We start from the raw sequence: 15,697 nt of genomic DNA on the forward strand, positions 1-15,697 counted from the left end.
CACACCCTGACCTGCAACTTTGTTGGTGTACAAGACAATGCTCCAACCAACTGAGCCATATGGTGCTGGGTAAAGTTCTAGGAATTATGGAATCTGAATTTAATATTTTTTTGTAAGGTGAAATATTTTTAAACCAGTTAATTCTTGAGAATGCAATTCAGATGAATCCCAGTAGAATAAGCACCTTGTTGGTGATAACAGGCCCCATCCGTTGCTTTCTTCATATATAAAAATTATAGATGTTTACATCCACTGGCTAGTGTATGTCAGTCCTGTAAACTGTTCTCCAATTACACAATTGCATCTCTTTCTCTGTATTTATGCAGAAAAGAGAAAGCATTTTGAGAAATCAGTTTTGTATTGAAGAAAGAAGCGGGCCCCAGTCTGCACCTTGGACTGGTATAAGTCAAGAGACCTGAGGCCGCGACAGCGCAGTCTTTTCCATAGAAAAGCTTCTCGTGCACTTTCATGTACTAGCTAGCAATTTTAAAAATGAAGTGCTTCCATGTGATTGCTTTTACCTTGGTTGTTCTACATTATTGACTGAAAAGGATTCGGATGATGACTTTTTCACTAGTACGGCTCTTAAGAAAACATACACAGTAATCTCAGATCATCACAACTCAGGCTTGTGGTAAATTCTCTCTTTCAATAAAACAAACTCTTCTGTGTGACCAAGCACACGTGGGCATTCTTGGGGATCCTGAATCATTGCGTAACATACTGCTGTTGTGAACTCGGTTACATGAGGCTGTGGTTTGTACACACTAAAAAGAAAGAACATAAACACAGCTGAGACACGTGTACAGCATGTGCAACTGATTATTGCTGACCAACATGCAGGAAAAACTCCAGTGCAAGTGGTGACCCCTTCTTGTCTCTTCTAGGGCTGCCCACCATACATCATTGGATCAAAGCTCTCCACCCCTGAGTGGAACATCTCCGTCCTACAAATACACATTGCCAGGAGCACAAGATGCTAAGGATGATTTCCCCCTTCGGAAAACTGGTAAGTGGGTTTGTTCTTGCATCACATACCTGTACTTTCATTTTGCCTCTAGAAGAAAGTCAAAGGATTTGAATCAGAGAGCTATTATGCCCTTCGCGCCCATGGCCTCAGCATTAACAAGTGTGTGTTTGGTCGCAGGCATGCGCACATGTGTACACACACACACACACACACACACACACACCCCTGTTGTTACAAAGTGATTCAATCTGTAATTGAAGTACCTTTTGTAATTTAAAAGTTTATCATATTTGGATTTTAGTCAGATTATCTTATTAGCAATGAAGGGTAACATTAAGGGAAATAGAAATTTGATTTTTCAGAAAATTCTGATCTTTTCCATTAATGAGCACCTTTATAATTTTCACCATTTATCTGCTTTTCTGTTGAGCCTCAGTCATTTACCATAAAAATGGGAATAATAAAGTTTTCTTTTCAAGGTTTAAAGACCTTACATTTCAATTGTTTAACTGGTGAAAATAGATAAAGCCAAAGCTACCTTCTGAGTAAGTGACTTGCCTAATGTCTCATAGATTACAAGAGAACTCAGAGTAAGTTTTGTACCTAATAATCTTACGTAATTATATTAAAATGGGCCCTGGGGAACTGGGACAGTGCAGCCTCTATTTGGAATTTAGCCAGTAGCCCTGTGGCTGTAAACCTGTGTTTGTTTCAATATCTTCTCCTTTGTGAGCCCTCTGATATGTGCATATTTAACATGTTAAATGCTCTTACCTCTATAATAAATATATTTTAAGACTTTAGCAACATTCATGTACATTTTGTTCAAAATTGTGTTATTTCTTTCAAATATGGCTCTTTAGAGAAAGTTGTGAATTTAAAAAATTTTATATCCACAGTGTGATCTGAACAGGTATTCGTAGAAGATAATTTGGTCCATTGTATTTTACTCAGGTCTACTTGAAGAAGTATAGATCAATGTAATTTGTATATGAAATCTACAGAGAGAAAATGATTTTAACTAATTATATTTATTTTCCCAAGCAATTTTGAATACTTAAAATGGGTATACATTGTAAAAACACATGCTGAAGCTATTTTCTCTCATATAATTTACCTGTAGCAAAATGAAGATTTAAAAATAAAAATCAATCATGAGTAAGAATTTATTACTTAATGTCTATTGTACCAGGCACTGGGAAGGATAGTCAATATTGCAAAGCAATCCATGTCTTTTTTTTCTTTTAATAACCCAAATATTTCACCATTTCTACTATAAAACTATAGATACAGTAAAATACTTCAAGAAGGGTATGCAAAGGGAAGAATGAATTTTATGTATTGCATCAGAATTTAACACAATTATCTACAAATCAGATTGCCTTTTATATAAATAAACGTCTCTGGGATAAAAGGAAGAAAGCACAGAGTGAGTCTCCATGTATTTCTAAAACAGAGTACAGTTTATGAAAATTGATCCATAAAGGACATGAGTTTTAGAATGTGCGGTCTTTGATCTGCAGCCTTGACATTCACTTGCACCAATGGCTTGTGTAGGAACTATTGACAGAGATTATGTGAATATGGCCCCAGGTCTCGGGGCAGTGACTGGCATTCAAGAGCCCATGGAGTCACTAAAAGGAAAGAAAACACAAGTCCCCTTATGGCAGGAGGTTACTGATGAGTGATACAGTTACATTCACAGAGAAAGCCTTCTACCCTGCTGTGCACACAGCCTTTGAATGTATTCTTTCCACTGGGAGATTGAAAACTGACTGCAGAAGAAGTGGCCTTTGGAATCAGTAAGCATCCAGAAAGAAAATCTGATGTTTTTAATACTGTAGGACAAGGACAAAAAAAACCATACTTTGTGTCCCATTGTTTCCATGAGAACAGTTTAGGATTTTTTCTCTCCGAAGAATGAATAGCAAGCTGTTAATTTATTCTTTTAGACATTCTCATCCCCAACAAAAGTAAAAGAGAAATCCTGTTCACAATATGTTACAGAATTTCATTCAAAACTGTCCTAATATGAAAGACATTTTCTGTGTCTGTGTTTACCCAGTATTTTAAGTTTCTTCCTTTTCTATTGAAAATCTGATACTTAGGAAGGGTCAGAGTATTGATTTGTAAAACCAAATATTCTCTGGCATCATACCAATAGAATTCTTGAACAACCATTAATAATTTTATCTCTATAGGGGCTTCAGAATATTTCATAATTCAATTCCCATGATCTAAGAAAAGTATTATATAATTAAATACAGATATTTTCCACACATTATCTAAAATACTTAGAGATACACTTCATTAATTACAATAGGCAGAACTCTTCCAACTTTTATAAATATAACCCATTGAGTGTATTTCCACTCCACTGTGAGAAAGGTTAGATATATATTTGTACTAAAGAGAACATCAAAATACACTCAAATAATAATTTCAGTTCATCATTTGTTGTATTTTCGTGACCCAAGAGTTATAACAAAAGAAAGTAATAAAATTTTACCATAATTAAACGTGTGTGATGATTGGGGAGACTGTATAATTTTTGCAGAAAGCTACACCATATTAAGTGAAATTTCGAGTAGTGGAGTTGATCATATAGTGTAGATACCAGGACAGTTATAATAGAGTCAAGCTCTCCTGTTGGGACCTGGGTATCATCCTCTGTGGTCTACTTGAATATCATTGAACTGAATCTTAGATTTAAAGGAAGTTGTTAAATAAGTGGATTTTCTAACTTTTGATCTGCATATAATACTAAATTCTTTCAGTTTCCTTTTAACCCACATCAGTACTGAATTACCAGTGTGTGTTAGCAAGATTTAAGGGAGTAAAGCTGAAACCAGAGTAAGAAAATCTTAATGACCTTTAAAAAGTGGCCCCAGGGGTGTCCCTTAAGCAGTGAACCCAATTTGGAACCTCTCTTGACCTCTTTGGACCCAGCCAGACAGTGACAACCTAGGAACAGTCAACCATGGAGTCTCATTTGCCTGCAGAAATCTGACCTTTGTCATGCAAAGTGGACCTTTACTTCCTTCCCCTGAGGAGAATCATAGTAGCTCATACCATTTGAGCATTTTGGAAACATCAGAATGATAGGAATAGAATAGGTAGCTCTAATCAGGCCCATTTCTAAACCAAGGTTCTCTTAAGTGGAGGAATTGAGAGTCTTTTGCTCCTTTCTTAACAATGAACATCAAAGACCTTTATAATTGGTTGTGAAGGTGAGAATAAAAGAATTTTTTTAAATTTTTTTTCCTAAGGCCCTTACTTCAAGTAGCACTCCCTTTTAGAATTACACTCTGTGATACTTTTCATTCTTTAACACAGGATTTGTTGATACTGAAATTTGGAATATTTTACTGAGCTTTCTGTTTTGGCTGCAAATAATATCATGCTATAGTAGGTGACTTTTTCCCCCCTAATATAGTATATTGCTGGACAGATAATAAACTATAAAATAGGGAAAGAAAGCTTCTGGGTCCAGACACTTTTGAAATAGTCCATAATTCTAACAAAGATAGTACGTATGTGGTGACTTTGAACTGACCTTCAAAACCACTTGACGTAGATTCTGTTCCAACGAGTGTGTGCATATGTCTCATAAAACATTATGGTAAAAAGTTCTAGAGGTTTTATGCTCCATTATATTATTGGGGTCTTACCCAGTGAACTTTGCCTTCCTTTGAATGTTGCAGTCTTTCCATTTAATACTTCTGAACAAAGTGAGCTGGTTGGCAAGATTAACCTCTTAAAGTGCACAAGCCATATAAAGCTTGGCTTAGGCTAATAAGACTGTTCCAGCCCCACTGAAATATTCACTTTAATGGTCAGCAGCCCTAGAATAAGACTCAGAGATGGAAAGGGTCCAAACATAAGTTAAGGCTTTGGAAGGCCAATGTCATTTTCCACATCCAGTAAATTGGAAAGAAGGCAGAGATGAAATATATTCCCCTCAGTAAAGCAGTTAGAATTTATGTTGTGGTACTTTGGTAACCCGTTCAAATTATTATAATCCAGAATAAATACCCAGGAGATTTTTTTAATGTTTTAAAACCTTTCTGTCATCTTCTTCTCTCTCTAGTTCTCTGTCTTTCTCACAATACACAGAGGTGCACATCTGGACACGCACACACATTTCTGCACAGATGACACTTTTGCTTCTAAAAATATTCACCTACAATCTTAGTCCAGATTGACAAAAACTGAAACGCTTTTATAAGTCTTAGGACCCTCATTTCCATTGTTGTGGCAATTCTTCTTGCCACAACATGGGCAAGAATTATTGAAATATATTCTTTGTGATAAATTTGCACCAGTTTTCCCAGAATTGAGAAGCAGTGTGGCACAGTACCACAGGCTTTGAATCCATCTACCAGTTTGAAATCTGGATCCTTAATCTTGGGAAATACACTCGATCTCTTTAGGCCACAATCCTCATCTGTAAAATAGGAATAATTGTTGTACTTGGTTCACACAGTTATTTTGAGAATTCAGTTGAGTAATGCATGGTATGCACTTCGGATCACAATTCCAGGACTTAGGGAGTGCTTAATCGTTTTATGTATGTATGTATGTATGTATGTATGTATGTATGTATTTAGGTAGACTCCAGTGACCAGACATTACATAACTTAATGTGATCATCCCAATAAATCCCGCACTCATCCAGCACCACGCCTAGTTATTAGAATATTATTGACTATATTCCCTATGCTGTAGTTTACATGCCCATGACTATTCTGTAACAACCATTTTGTACTTCTTAATCCCTTCATCTCCTTTGCCCATCCCCTGCAACACCCCTCCCATCTGGCAACAACAAAAAGTCCTCTGTATCCCTGAGTCTGTTTCTGTTCTGCTTGTTCATTTTGTTTGTAGATTCAATTGTTGATAGATATGTATTCACTGCCGTTTTATTGTTCATATTTTTTTATCTTCTTTGAGTTTCACTTATTTGCATCAGGCTAAAACTAAATCTCTTACTGTTGAAAAGTTTTTGAAGTCTTACATTATAACCTTTATTAATAAAACAAGTAAATTCAGGAGAAAGTATGAAGTAGGAGGTCACGTTTTGATTCCTGGTCAGGGCACATGCCTGGGTTGTGAACTCCAACCCCAGTGTGGGGCGTGCAAGAGGCAGCCGATCAATGATTCTTTCTCATTGTTGATGTTTCTATCTCTCTCTTCCTCTCCCTTGCTCTCTAACTTCAGTAAAAATGATTATTTTTAATGAAGGGGATAGAGCCCGGCATTTCAGAGCCTGATATGGTGGCCACAGGAGCGGCAGATTTGTTTCTGTCCTTTCCCATAGACTCTAATTGATGCCCTGGGCTCACGAGGGCCAAACTGAGTACTCATTTCTGCCATTGACTTCATTTTTAAATAACTAGACTTTAATTTTTAGAACACTTTTAGATTTACAAAAAAAATTTTGAATAGATAGCGACTGATATTTAGATTCTCTCTATAGTTTTGTCCTCTTCAGAATGTCATATAGTTGGACTCATACAGTATGTAGCCTTTTCAGACTGGCTTTTTTTTACTTGACAATGTGCATTTAAGATTCCTCCGTATCTTTTTATGGCTTGAAAGCTCCCCCCCCCCTCCGCTGAATAATATTGCATTGTATGGATGAACAACGGTTTATTTATCAATTTACCTATTGAAAGATTATCTTGGTTCTTTCCAAGTGTTAGCAGTTACAAAGCTGCTATAAACACTCATGTGTAGGTTTTTGTATGGATACAAGTTTTCAACTCAGTTAGGTAAATACTTAGGAATGTGATAGCTGGAACTTACAGAGAAACTGCTGTACCATTTTGCACACTCACCAGCAGTGCATCCGACTTCCTGTTGCTCCACATACTCACAAGCACTTGGCATTTTCATTTTCACTTGTTTGGATTTCAACTATTCTAATAAGTATGTAATGATTTCTCATTGTGGTTTGAATTTGTAATTTCCTAGCGTTAGCAGGGAATATTTTTTTCCATCCCTTTACTTTTACTCTTTCTGTGTCTTTATATTTAAAACTAGCTGTGCCCGGCCACGCGTTGCTGTGGTTCAGTCTGGTTAAATGGAAAAGAAAGAAAAGAGAAAGTGTACGTTTCTAATATGTTTAATTTCACAATGCTTGTGGGTATACAATATTTTTTGTTGTTCCATTGTCTGTGCAGATATAGATTGTCTGGTTTGCCGACTATAGAACATGCAACATATAATTGTCCATGTGAGAAGCAATCCGTGTCTAGATCTAAACCGCACCATTCTAAAGATTGGCCCTGAGCTTTGTTGATGGTGATTGCAAACGCCGATCGAATTGGGAATTGCAATCTCTTAAATTGAAATGGTATATCCGTTGGAATCATAGGAATGCAAGGAATGAGGACATCTTCACCTTTGAAAGGTCCTGTCAAGATTGTTGCTTCTACGACGTTTGCTCATTAATTTTTTTACTGCAAGCCACATGCCGTTGCAAAGCTTTGGCTGGTTGATATTTCGCAACATGATAATTGGCACGCTGATTTTCAGTTGCAGTACGTGCGGTGGCATCCCTGGCAGATCGAGTGAATTCAAAAATTCTGTTGGATAATTAACCGCTTCATCTGCTTCCACAACAGTGGCGACGGACTTGTATGTGACTGCCTCGCTTTGAATGTTAGACTGAATAATATTAAGTTCGTAGACGTCTTTGTTCTTGCCCGCAAGAATAGCTCGTTCACTCAGCCAATCGTGATTCTTATAATTGGTTTGAATATTGGGAAATACTTTATCAACCAATTCTCCTTTTGACGTCACTAAATTGCAGAAGTTATGAGGCAATGAAATTCGTTCTGAGGTCAGATCAACCGGCACCTTTCCGTTCCCAATTTCCAGCAATTGATGTGAGAATTTCCAATTTCCAGCAATTGATGTGAGAATATCTCAGCTGATCGATCGTTTTGCAGCTGGACACGCATATTTGTAGTTAATTTTATCTACAATTTATAATTGTAAACAGAAACATTGAAATGGAATCGTAAAATATTTAGTATAGCGTGTATTGCTTTTACATCCAACAGATGGCGCTGTTTTTCAAAAAAAGCATGTTTATACCTGTCACAGGTGTGACATCTATATAATAGTAGGTATTAGGTATATAAAAACAGGCGCGTATTCGAATGCAACGTTGTATCAAAATTTCAAAGCAATCGTTGAAGAACTTTCGGAGATTTAAGATTTTGAACAAACGAACATTTACATTTTTATTTATATAGATTGTTTTCTGACAAGCAACATATAATTGGATCTTTTGTTTTGTTTTGCTTTGTTTGTTTGTTTTAACCCACTCCGACAGTCTCTTTAGTTTATTAGACCATTCACATTTAAAGTGGTTATGGATATAGTTAGATTAATATCTACCAAGTTTGTAATGGTTTAATAATCATTGTACTTATTCTATCTCTGTTTTTTAAATCTTCCCTCTTTTTCTGACTTCTCTGGTTTTAACGGAGTATTTTATATGATTCCATCTTCTCTACTATCTTAGCATATCAATTATACCTCTTTAAAAAAAAATTTTTTTTGTGCCCTGGCCATTGTGGCTCAGTTGGTTGAGTGTTGTTTTATGTATTGAAAGGCTGGTTCGATTCCAGGTCAGGGCACATGCCCAGGTTGTGGGCTCGATCCCTGGTCAGGGTGCCTGTATGAGGCAGCCAGTCGATGTTTCTCTCTTACATCCTCACATCAAAGTTTCTCCCTCTCTCTCTCCCTCTCCTTTTCTCTGCCTCTAAAATCAATAGAAAAAAAATATTTTTAAAATTTCTTTTGCAAGTTTAAAGTACACATTTACATCTAATCCACATCAACTTACCAATAATATTATACTGCTAAATAGGTAAGGTGCCTTGTAACAGGTATTCCCAATTCTCTCTCCCATCCTGTATAATATTGCTGTTAACTTCACTGTTACATGAGCTAAAATCACCCAATAAATTGTTGATTTTATTATTATTTTGAATAACCTATTATATCAATGAAAAATAAGAAAAATAAAATATTTTCTTTTACATTCATTTATTCCTTCCTTTATATAGATCTGAGTTTTGACCTGTATCTTTTTTTGTTTGTTTTTTCCTTGCCGAAGGACTTATTTTAATATTTCTTGCAAAGCAAGTCCATAGGCAGCAGATTTCCTTAGTTTTTATTTATCTGCAAAAACTTTTATTTCTACTTCTTGTTTAAAGGATAATTTCACTGAATACAGAATTCTAGGTTGCTGGGTTTTCTTCTTGTAACTCTTTAAACACTTCACTATATTGTCTTCTTGCTTGCATGGTTTCTGACAAGAAATTTGATGTAATTCTCACCCTTCTTACTCTGTAGGCAAGTTGCTTTCTATTATCTTCTGGTTTCTTTGAGCATATTCTCTTTATCTTTGGTTTTCTGCAGTTGACTATGCTATATGCGTAGGGGTTTTGATTTTGGTGTTTATACTGCTTCATGTTCCCTGAGATTCTAGCCATTATTCAGATATTCTCTTGTTCCTTTATATTCTTGTTATTCTGAGATTCCCATCAGACATATGTTACATCTTTTGTAATTGTCCAATAGTTCTGGGGCATTCTGTTATTTTTTCTTTGCTGTTCAGCTTGGTAAATCTCTACTCACTTGTCTTCAAGGTCATTGCTTCTTTCCTCAGCTATGTCCAATCTACTGATGAGCCCATCAAAGGCATTCCTTGTTTCTGTGCTTTTTATTTCAATCGTTTCCTTTTGATTCTCTCTTAGAGTTTTCATTTCCCAGCTTAAGTTTTCCCACATGTTATTGCATGCTGTCAACTTTAAACTACCATATCTCATTGATTTTAAGATACTCATTTTTAAAATTTACTTTTATTATTTTATTTTTAATTGAATTTATTGGGGTATATGGATTTCAGATGTACAGTTCTATAATACTTTAACTGTATATTGCATTGTGTGTTCATCCCAATTCAAGTCTCCTTCCCCATCACCATTTATCCCCCTTATAACCTCTTCTACCTCCTCCACCCCTGGTTAAGATGCTCATTTTTTAAACAACATATCTGAAATCAGAGAACGTCTAGTGAATATTTCATAGTTTAACTAGCAGTGTTTTTGCTATACAAGGTGATTGTGCATGTTACAATTGATAAATTACTATAGTATTTACCCAAGAATTAAATGGTTTAGAATAGTAAGATTCCTTGTGATAAAGAAAGAGCACAAATTTATATGTGATTTTCAGCTGTCAGAGGGGAAGGAGGTGGGGATGACTGGATGAAAAGGTTTGCCAAAGAACATATATGCATAACCCATGGACGTGTGGTGATGGCTGGAGGGAAGTGGGGGCAGGGGCTGGGTGCAGGTGGACAAAGAGGCGGGGAGATGGGGACATCTGTAATAGTGTCAACAATAAAAATATAGTTAAAATTGTAAAAAGCATAATAGAAAAATAATGTCCCCCCATTTTTTTTATTCAAAAGTTAGTTATGATTAGGTTAGAATTAAGAACAAGATGCTTTAGCAGTTCAATAAATAAGTTGGTCTCACAGATTGTGTATGCAATATGTTTGATGACTAGTTGGAGCTAAGAGCAAGTATTAATTGAGAGTTGTGTGATAATTCATCAACCGTGTAAACACTTTGAAAATCTAACTCAAGTTATTTGCTTGTGGGGGAAACTAGTGTGAAGAAGCTAATATAGACTAGGGAGATAAGCATGGAGCATAATCTCATGGTTTGGGGTTAGATCTGGCTGAGAATTCTGCCACAGTGTTACCACTTAGAGCTGTGTGATCATGAGCTGGTTACAGGACTTCTCTGAGCCTCAGTTTTTTCAAGTGTCAATTAAGGGAAATATTCCCCTTGCATAGTTACTGCAAGCAATGAAGTTACTGCATGCAAGTATCCAGCACAGTGCCTGACATAGGACAATCTCAGTACATATTGCCTGTATGAGTTACTGAGAATAAAGGTGTGGCATTAGTAGTAGGAAGTATTCTTTGTAGCCATATGGTAAAATTGTAAAAGAATTGAAGTGGCAAAAAGAGTCTAGATTTGTGGTCTTAACTCTGTCACTAATATATGACCTTGAATACAGCATTTAATGATTTAGGGTATTTGATTTCTCAATTAAAATATTTGGAGCAAATGATTCCTAAGATTGTGTACAAGTCTAACAGCAAATATATCATCATGCTTTATGAAGAAGAGTAAGATAGAAAAATGTTAATGATTTGAAGAATGTGTAAGTAAGAAATAAATGATGGTGCTTTTGTAGAATTATATCTAAAATTAATTTTAATTAACTGTAGCAAAATCTAACGACATATTTTTCACTCCCCATAAAATACTCAATTAGAAATAGGCAGGACATTTTAGATAAGATTGGAATGAGAAATTGGCAAAAACAATAATTAAGACTTAAAAGCATTTAGCCATCTGTTGTATAATCGTGAGAATGATTGAAAAATGACTCCTCCTTTGTAATATTCACAATTACATAACTTGAAACACTGGAAAAATATCCCACGCTAATATATGCACATATATTTCTAGACATAGATAATGAAATGAATTAAAAGATGACAAAATAAATGATGAAATATTTGTGGTTATATTTTCTTTTAAATTTTGAGCTACTTTGAAATGAAAGTGTCCGCTGTGGTGAAGAAGTCTAGAAGAAACCATTATCAGTTTGCTCAAAAACCTTCTTAACATTTAAGGCAGTACATAATAACAGTTTATACTGCATGCTAGATTTTTTTTCATTAAATGGTCTTAATTTACCTGTACAGAGCTATCTTTATTTCTAATGATCTCTTCTTTTAGAAAACTTTTTTTATTTCAACATTTATACTGATTCTTCCATTCTTTACCACCCATTCATACATGAGATCAATTCAAAAGTCATTTTTTATGAAAAATTGATTCCCACATTTTCCTTCTCTGTATGCCCATTTTTCTGTAATTTTTGCAGTAAAGGCTGGCAATCATATGTAAATTATTAAATATCATATTTTATACTGTTGTTTTTATCTTATTTTGCCCAATTGGATGAGAAAAATGTCTTTGAGACTTTGTAACATCTTCATTTTTCAACCCTCTGTTTTTAAAAATATATTTTTATTGATTTCAGAAAGGAAGGGAGAGTGAAGGAGAGATAGAAACATCAGTGAGAGAGAATCATTGATTGGCTGCCTCCTGCATACCCCACACTTCCGATCAAGCCTGCAACCCAGGCATGTGCTTCGGAATCGAACCCGGACCTCCTGGTTCATAGGTAGACGTTCAACCACTGAACATATTTATTTCTCATCTAACAAATTACACATTGTTTTGGGCTTATTAGTAGGTATTAAAGACATAGATATGAGTAAAAAGGGTTTTTGCCCTTAAGGAACTCAGAGTTGGCGATAGTGAGGCACATATATAGGTTAATAGAAGGTGAATTGAAAGTTAATTTAATTGAGCACTTGACCCACCTTGCTTTTTGAGGAGCTACTATTTCACTTTTCTAGGTTATAAACATCTTGAGTGAAAGCAAAGATTCAAACCACCTGAAGAATGCAGATAGAAGACACTGAGATATTATTTAAGTTATATATTTAACTAAAAAAAATCCAGTATATTTAATTGGAATTATCTATTTTGATTATATTACATTAATAGAGGTCCAGTGCACGAATTCGTGCACAGGTGGGGTCCCTCGGCCTGGCCAGCTATTGGGGCCGATCGGGGCCAGCTGACCAGGGGGAGGGACCTCGGGAGGTTGGCTGTGGGAGCACAATGACTACCAGGGGACAGCTCCTGCATTGAGCCTCTGCCCCCTGGTGGTCAGTGCACATCATAGCGACCGGTCATAATGGTCACTTAGGCTTTTATATATATAGATTTTAAAATTGATAACACAACAATTTTTCAGAGAGAATTTATTAGCCCACTACAGTTGTATAGAGGGGGTTCTTTGAGGATAGCACAGACTATACTGCCCAGAAGAATATTCTGTAATGATGAAAAGATCTGTATCTACCCTGTCCAATTCAGTAGCCACTAGACCAGCCATGGGCAAACTATGGCCCGCGGGCCGGATCCGGCCCGTTTAAAATGAATAAAACTAAAAAAAAAAAAGACCATACCCTTTTATGTAATGATGTTTACTTTGAATTTATATTAGTTCACACAAACACTCCGTCCATGCTTTTGTTCCGGCCCTCCGGTCCAGTTTAAGAACCCATTGTGGCCCTCGAGTCAAAAAGTTTGCCCACCCCTGCACTAGACAGATGTAGGCACTTTATTTATTATTTAATCCTTACCTGAGGATATGTTCATTGATTTTAGAGAGAGAGGAAGGAGAAGAGAGAGAAACATTGATGTGAGAGAGAAACACAAATCAGTTGCCTCCCTGACACACACAGACCAGTTTTCAAACCCACAACCTAGGTGTGTACCCTGATCAGGGATTGAACCCATAACCTTTGGTGTGTGAGATGATACTCAAACCCGGCCAGGGCTGATGTAGTCACTTGAAATTGAACACAAAATGTGGCTGTTGTGTCTGAGGAGATAATTTTTTGTTGACAAATTTTAATTAATTGAAATTTATATATCCACATGTTGCTAGCTAGAAACTATCATATAGACCACACAGTGACAGACCTAGGAAGGCACACATGTGGCCGAAGTGTCACAAAATACCTGCAGTCCCCAAGGCACAAGTCACTAATCAGTCACAGTAAACTCTTCCCTCTGAGCTAGCCTCAGACCGATTCTACATCACGTAACCCAAAGAAAAGACAATGCCTGAGCAGAATTAAGATTTTCAGGACTCTTAATTTTTAAATAACAAGCATCCAATATTATAAATTAGCTTAGTTTCAAAAAGGTGTGTGTGGTGGTGGTGGGGGGGGTGCGGATTTGGAGGGTTCATTTAACTGAATTTTTTGAGTGTCCAAATGCTTAAATTATGCTAATTCAATATGTTCACATGTTGTTATTAGAAATATAAGTTCCTGACCTGGTTTTGCTGGACTTTACATATAGTAATGTTCCCTTCAAATGGTGACTAGGATAACCCAGGACAGCCCTAGGCTTACCCCTTAACAGCTTAACAAGAACAGCAAAAATAAGCAAGCTCTTTCCCCCTAGTACAGCTCTGAGCAATTCCCAGGACGAACTCTCTGAAACAGCCGGGTCCTGTACCAACCCTGAGTCACTCATTCACAGTGAGGTCAGTTATACTGGGGGGAAGGGCTGAGGGACACCTCACTTGCCACCCTGGGTGTTTGGGTGGAGTCCCCACCAGCTCTTTCTCTTTTTTAAAGTCAGAATCATCATTTTAGATGTGTTTTTTCTTCCATAATACCTAGTGTCTAGCCTTGCACAGAGCAAGTGCTCAGTCAGTATTTGTTGATAGGAGTGTCTCATTCTTTTTACCTAACTGCTCTCACTCCTTGTTTAGAAATGTTAAATCATAATTAAAACCAATAAAATGAGAATCAGAGTAGCATTCTCTTTTTTTCCCACTCTTAGCTCAAGTACAACATTTAAACCACCTGAAATAGAATAAACTGGTTAGAAGAACAGTGCTGTTCTTTGAGCTCCTATGAAACATAAATTCAGTGAAAACCTGTTCAAACCACAACTCTGATTAAAGGTTTTAGCTGCCAAATAATATGTTCTGGTTAAAGCCAAGTTAGTATTATGGAGTGTTTCATGAATAACAGCAAAGGCTTTATATTTTGCTGTTGATTTTCTCATGGGAAACTCATGTAAAGGAGAGTGATACCTCCCTGTTGACTTTAACTTTTAGAAATGCAAAGCATGCTGAAATTGTACATAATTCTCTTCTAACGAAAAGGAAATAGCATTTCAATGGTTTTCCTCAGTGTCTAGTTGAGTTATGGTGGGGCACAACAATTGATTTACCAGATGGGAGGTTACATTTTCTATTTAGCTGATTAAGTTGTAGGACACTGGGATTGCATCTCATACCATAAAGATCCCATGTAAAAGCAAAAATATTTTAATTAACTACATTTTGAAAGTGGCTAATTAGAGGTTTAAATTTTCACCCCTTCTTTTTACTTACATTGCACTAGAAAGGGAAATTGTTCTTAGAGACAGGCCTTTACATAGTTATTTGGCTTAATAATTTAATATCTCAAGTGGAATCTGTTTTTAAAAACAGTAACATGGTCCCACTTGAGTGAGTTTTGGATATTGCTTGCTTATTGTGGCTATTTAATATATACAAAGTACTCTCAGAATTTTAGGGTTAAAATAAATGATCCTTAACTTATATATACCCTTATGGAACTTTAGCTGAAAAAAGTAAAAGTAAAAAAGCTATATTTTTTCTCTCCTTTGGATGTTTTTTTACAAATAAGCAAATATATTACTAAAACCTTTGTCATTTGTAGAAAACTAGAGGCCCGGTGCATGAATTCGTGCAAAGGTGGGGTCCCTTGGCCTGGACAGCGATCGGAGCCACTCTGGGCCATCTCACCCAGTCCAGATCAGGGTCGATCGGGGCCAGCAGGCCAGGGGGAGGGACTGCAAGAGATTGGCTGTAGGAGTGCACTAACCACCAGGGTGCAGCTCCTGCATAGAGCATCTGCTCGCTGGTGGTCAGTGCGTGTCATAGCTACCGGCCAGTCATCCGGTTGCTTAGGCATTTATATGTGTGTGTGTGTGTGTGTGTGTATGTGTATGT

At 36.5% G+C, this 15,697-nt stretch overlaps 1 protein-coding gene across 10 annotated transcripts in view; it reads left to right on the forward strand.

The window, feature by feature from the left end:
• HDAC9 (histone deacetylase 9) overlaps window positions 1–15,697 on the forward strand; it is a 156,865-nt gene that overhangs the window by 95,464 nt on the left and 45,704 nt on the right. For all 10 annotated transcript variants that reach the window (XM_023750781.1, XM_023750778.1, XM_023750776.1 and 7 more), the window contains exon 6: window positions 888–1,009. In XM_023750781.1, coding sequence (XP_023606549.1) covers window positions 888–1,009 — 122 coding nt within the window. The remainder of the gene's footprint in view (window positions 1–887; window positions 1,010–15,697) is intronic.

The sequence above is a fragment of the Myotis lucifugus genome, unplaced genomic scaffold, assembly GCF_000147115.1.
Source record: "Myotis lucifugus unplaced genomic scaffold, Myoluc2.0 scaffold_15, whole genome shotgun sequence".
Taxonomy (NCBI): Eukaryota; Metazoa; Chordata; class Mammalia; order Chiroptera; family Vespertilionidae; genus Myotis; species Myotis lucifugus.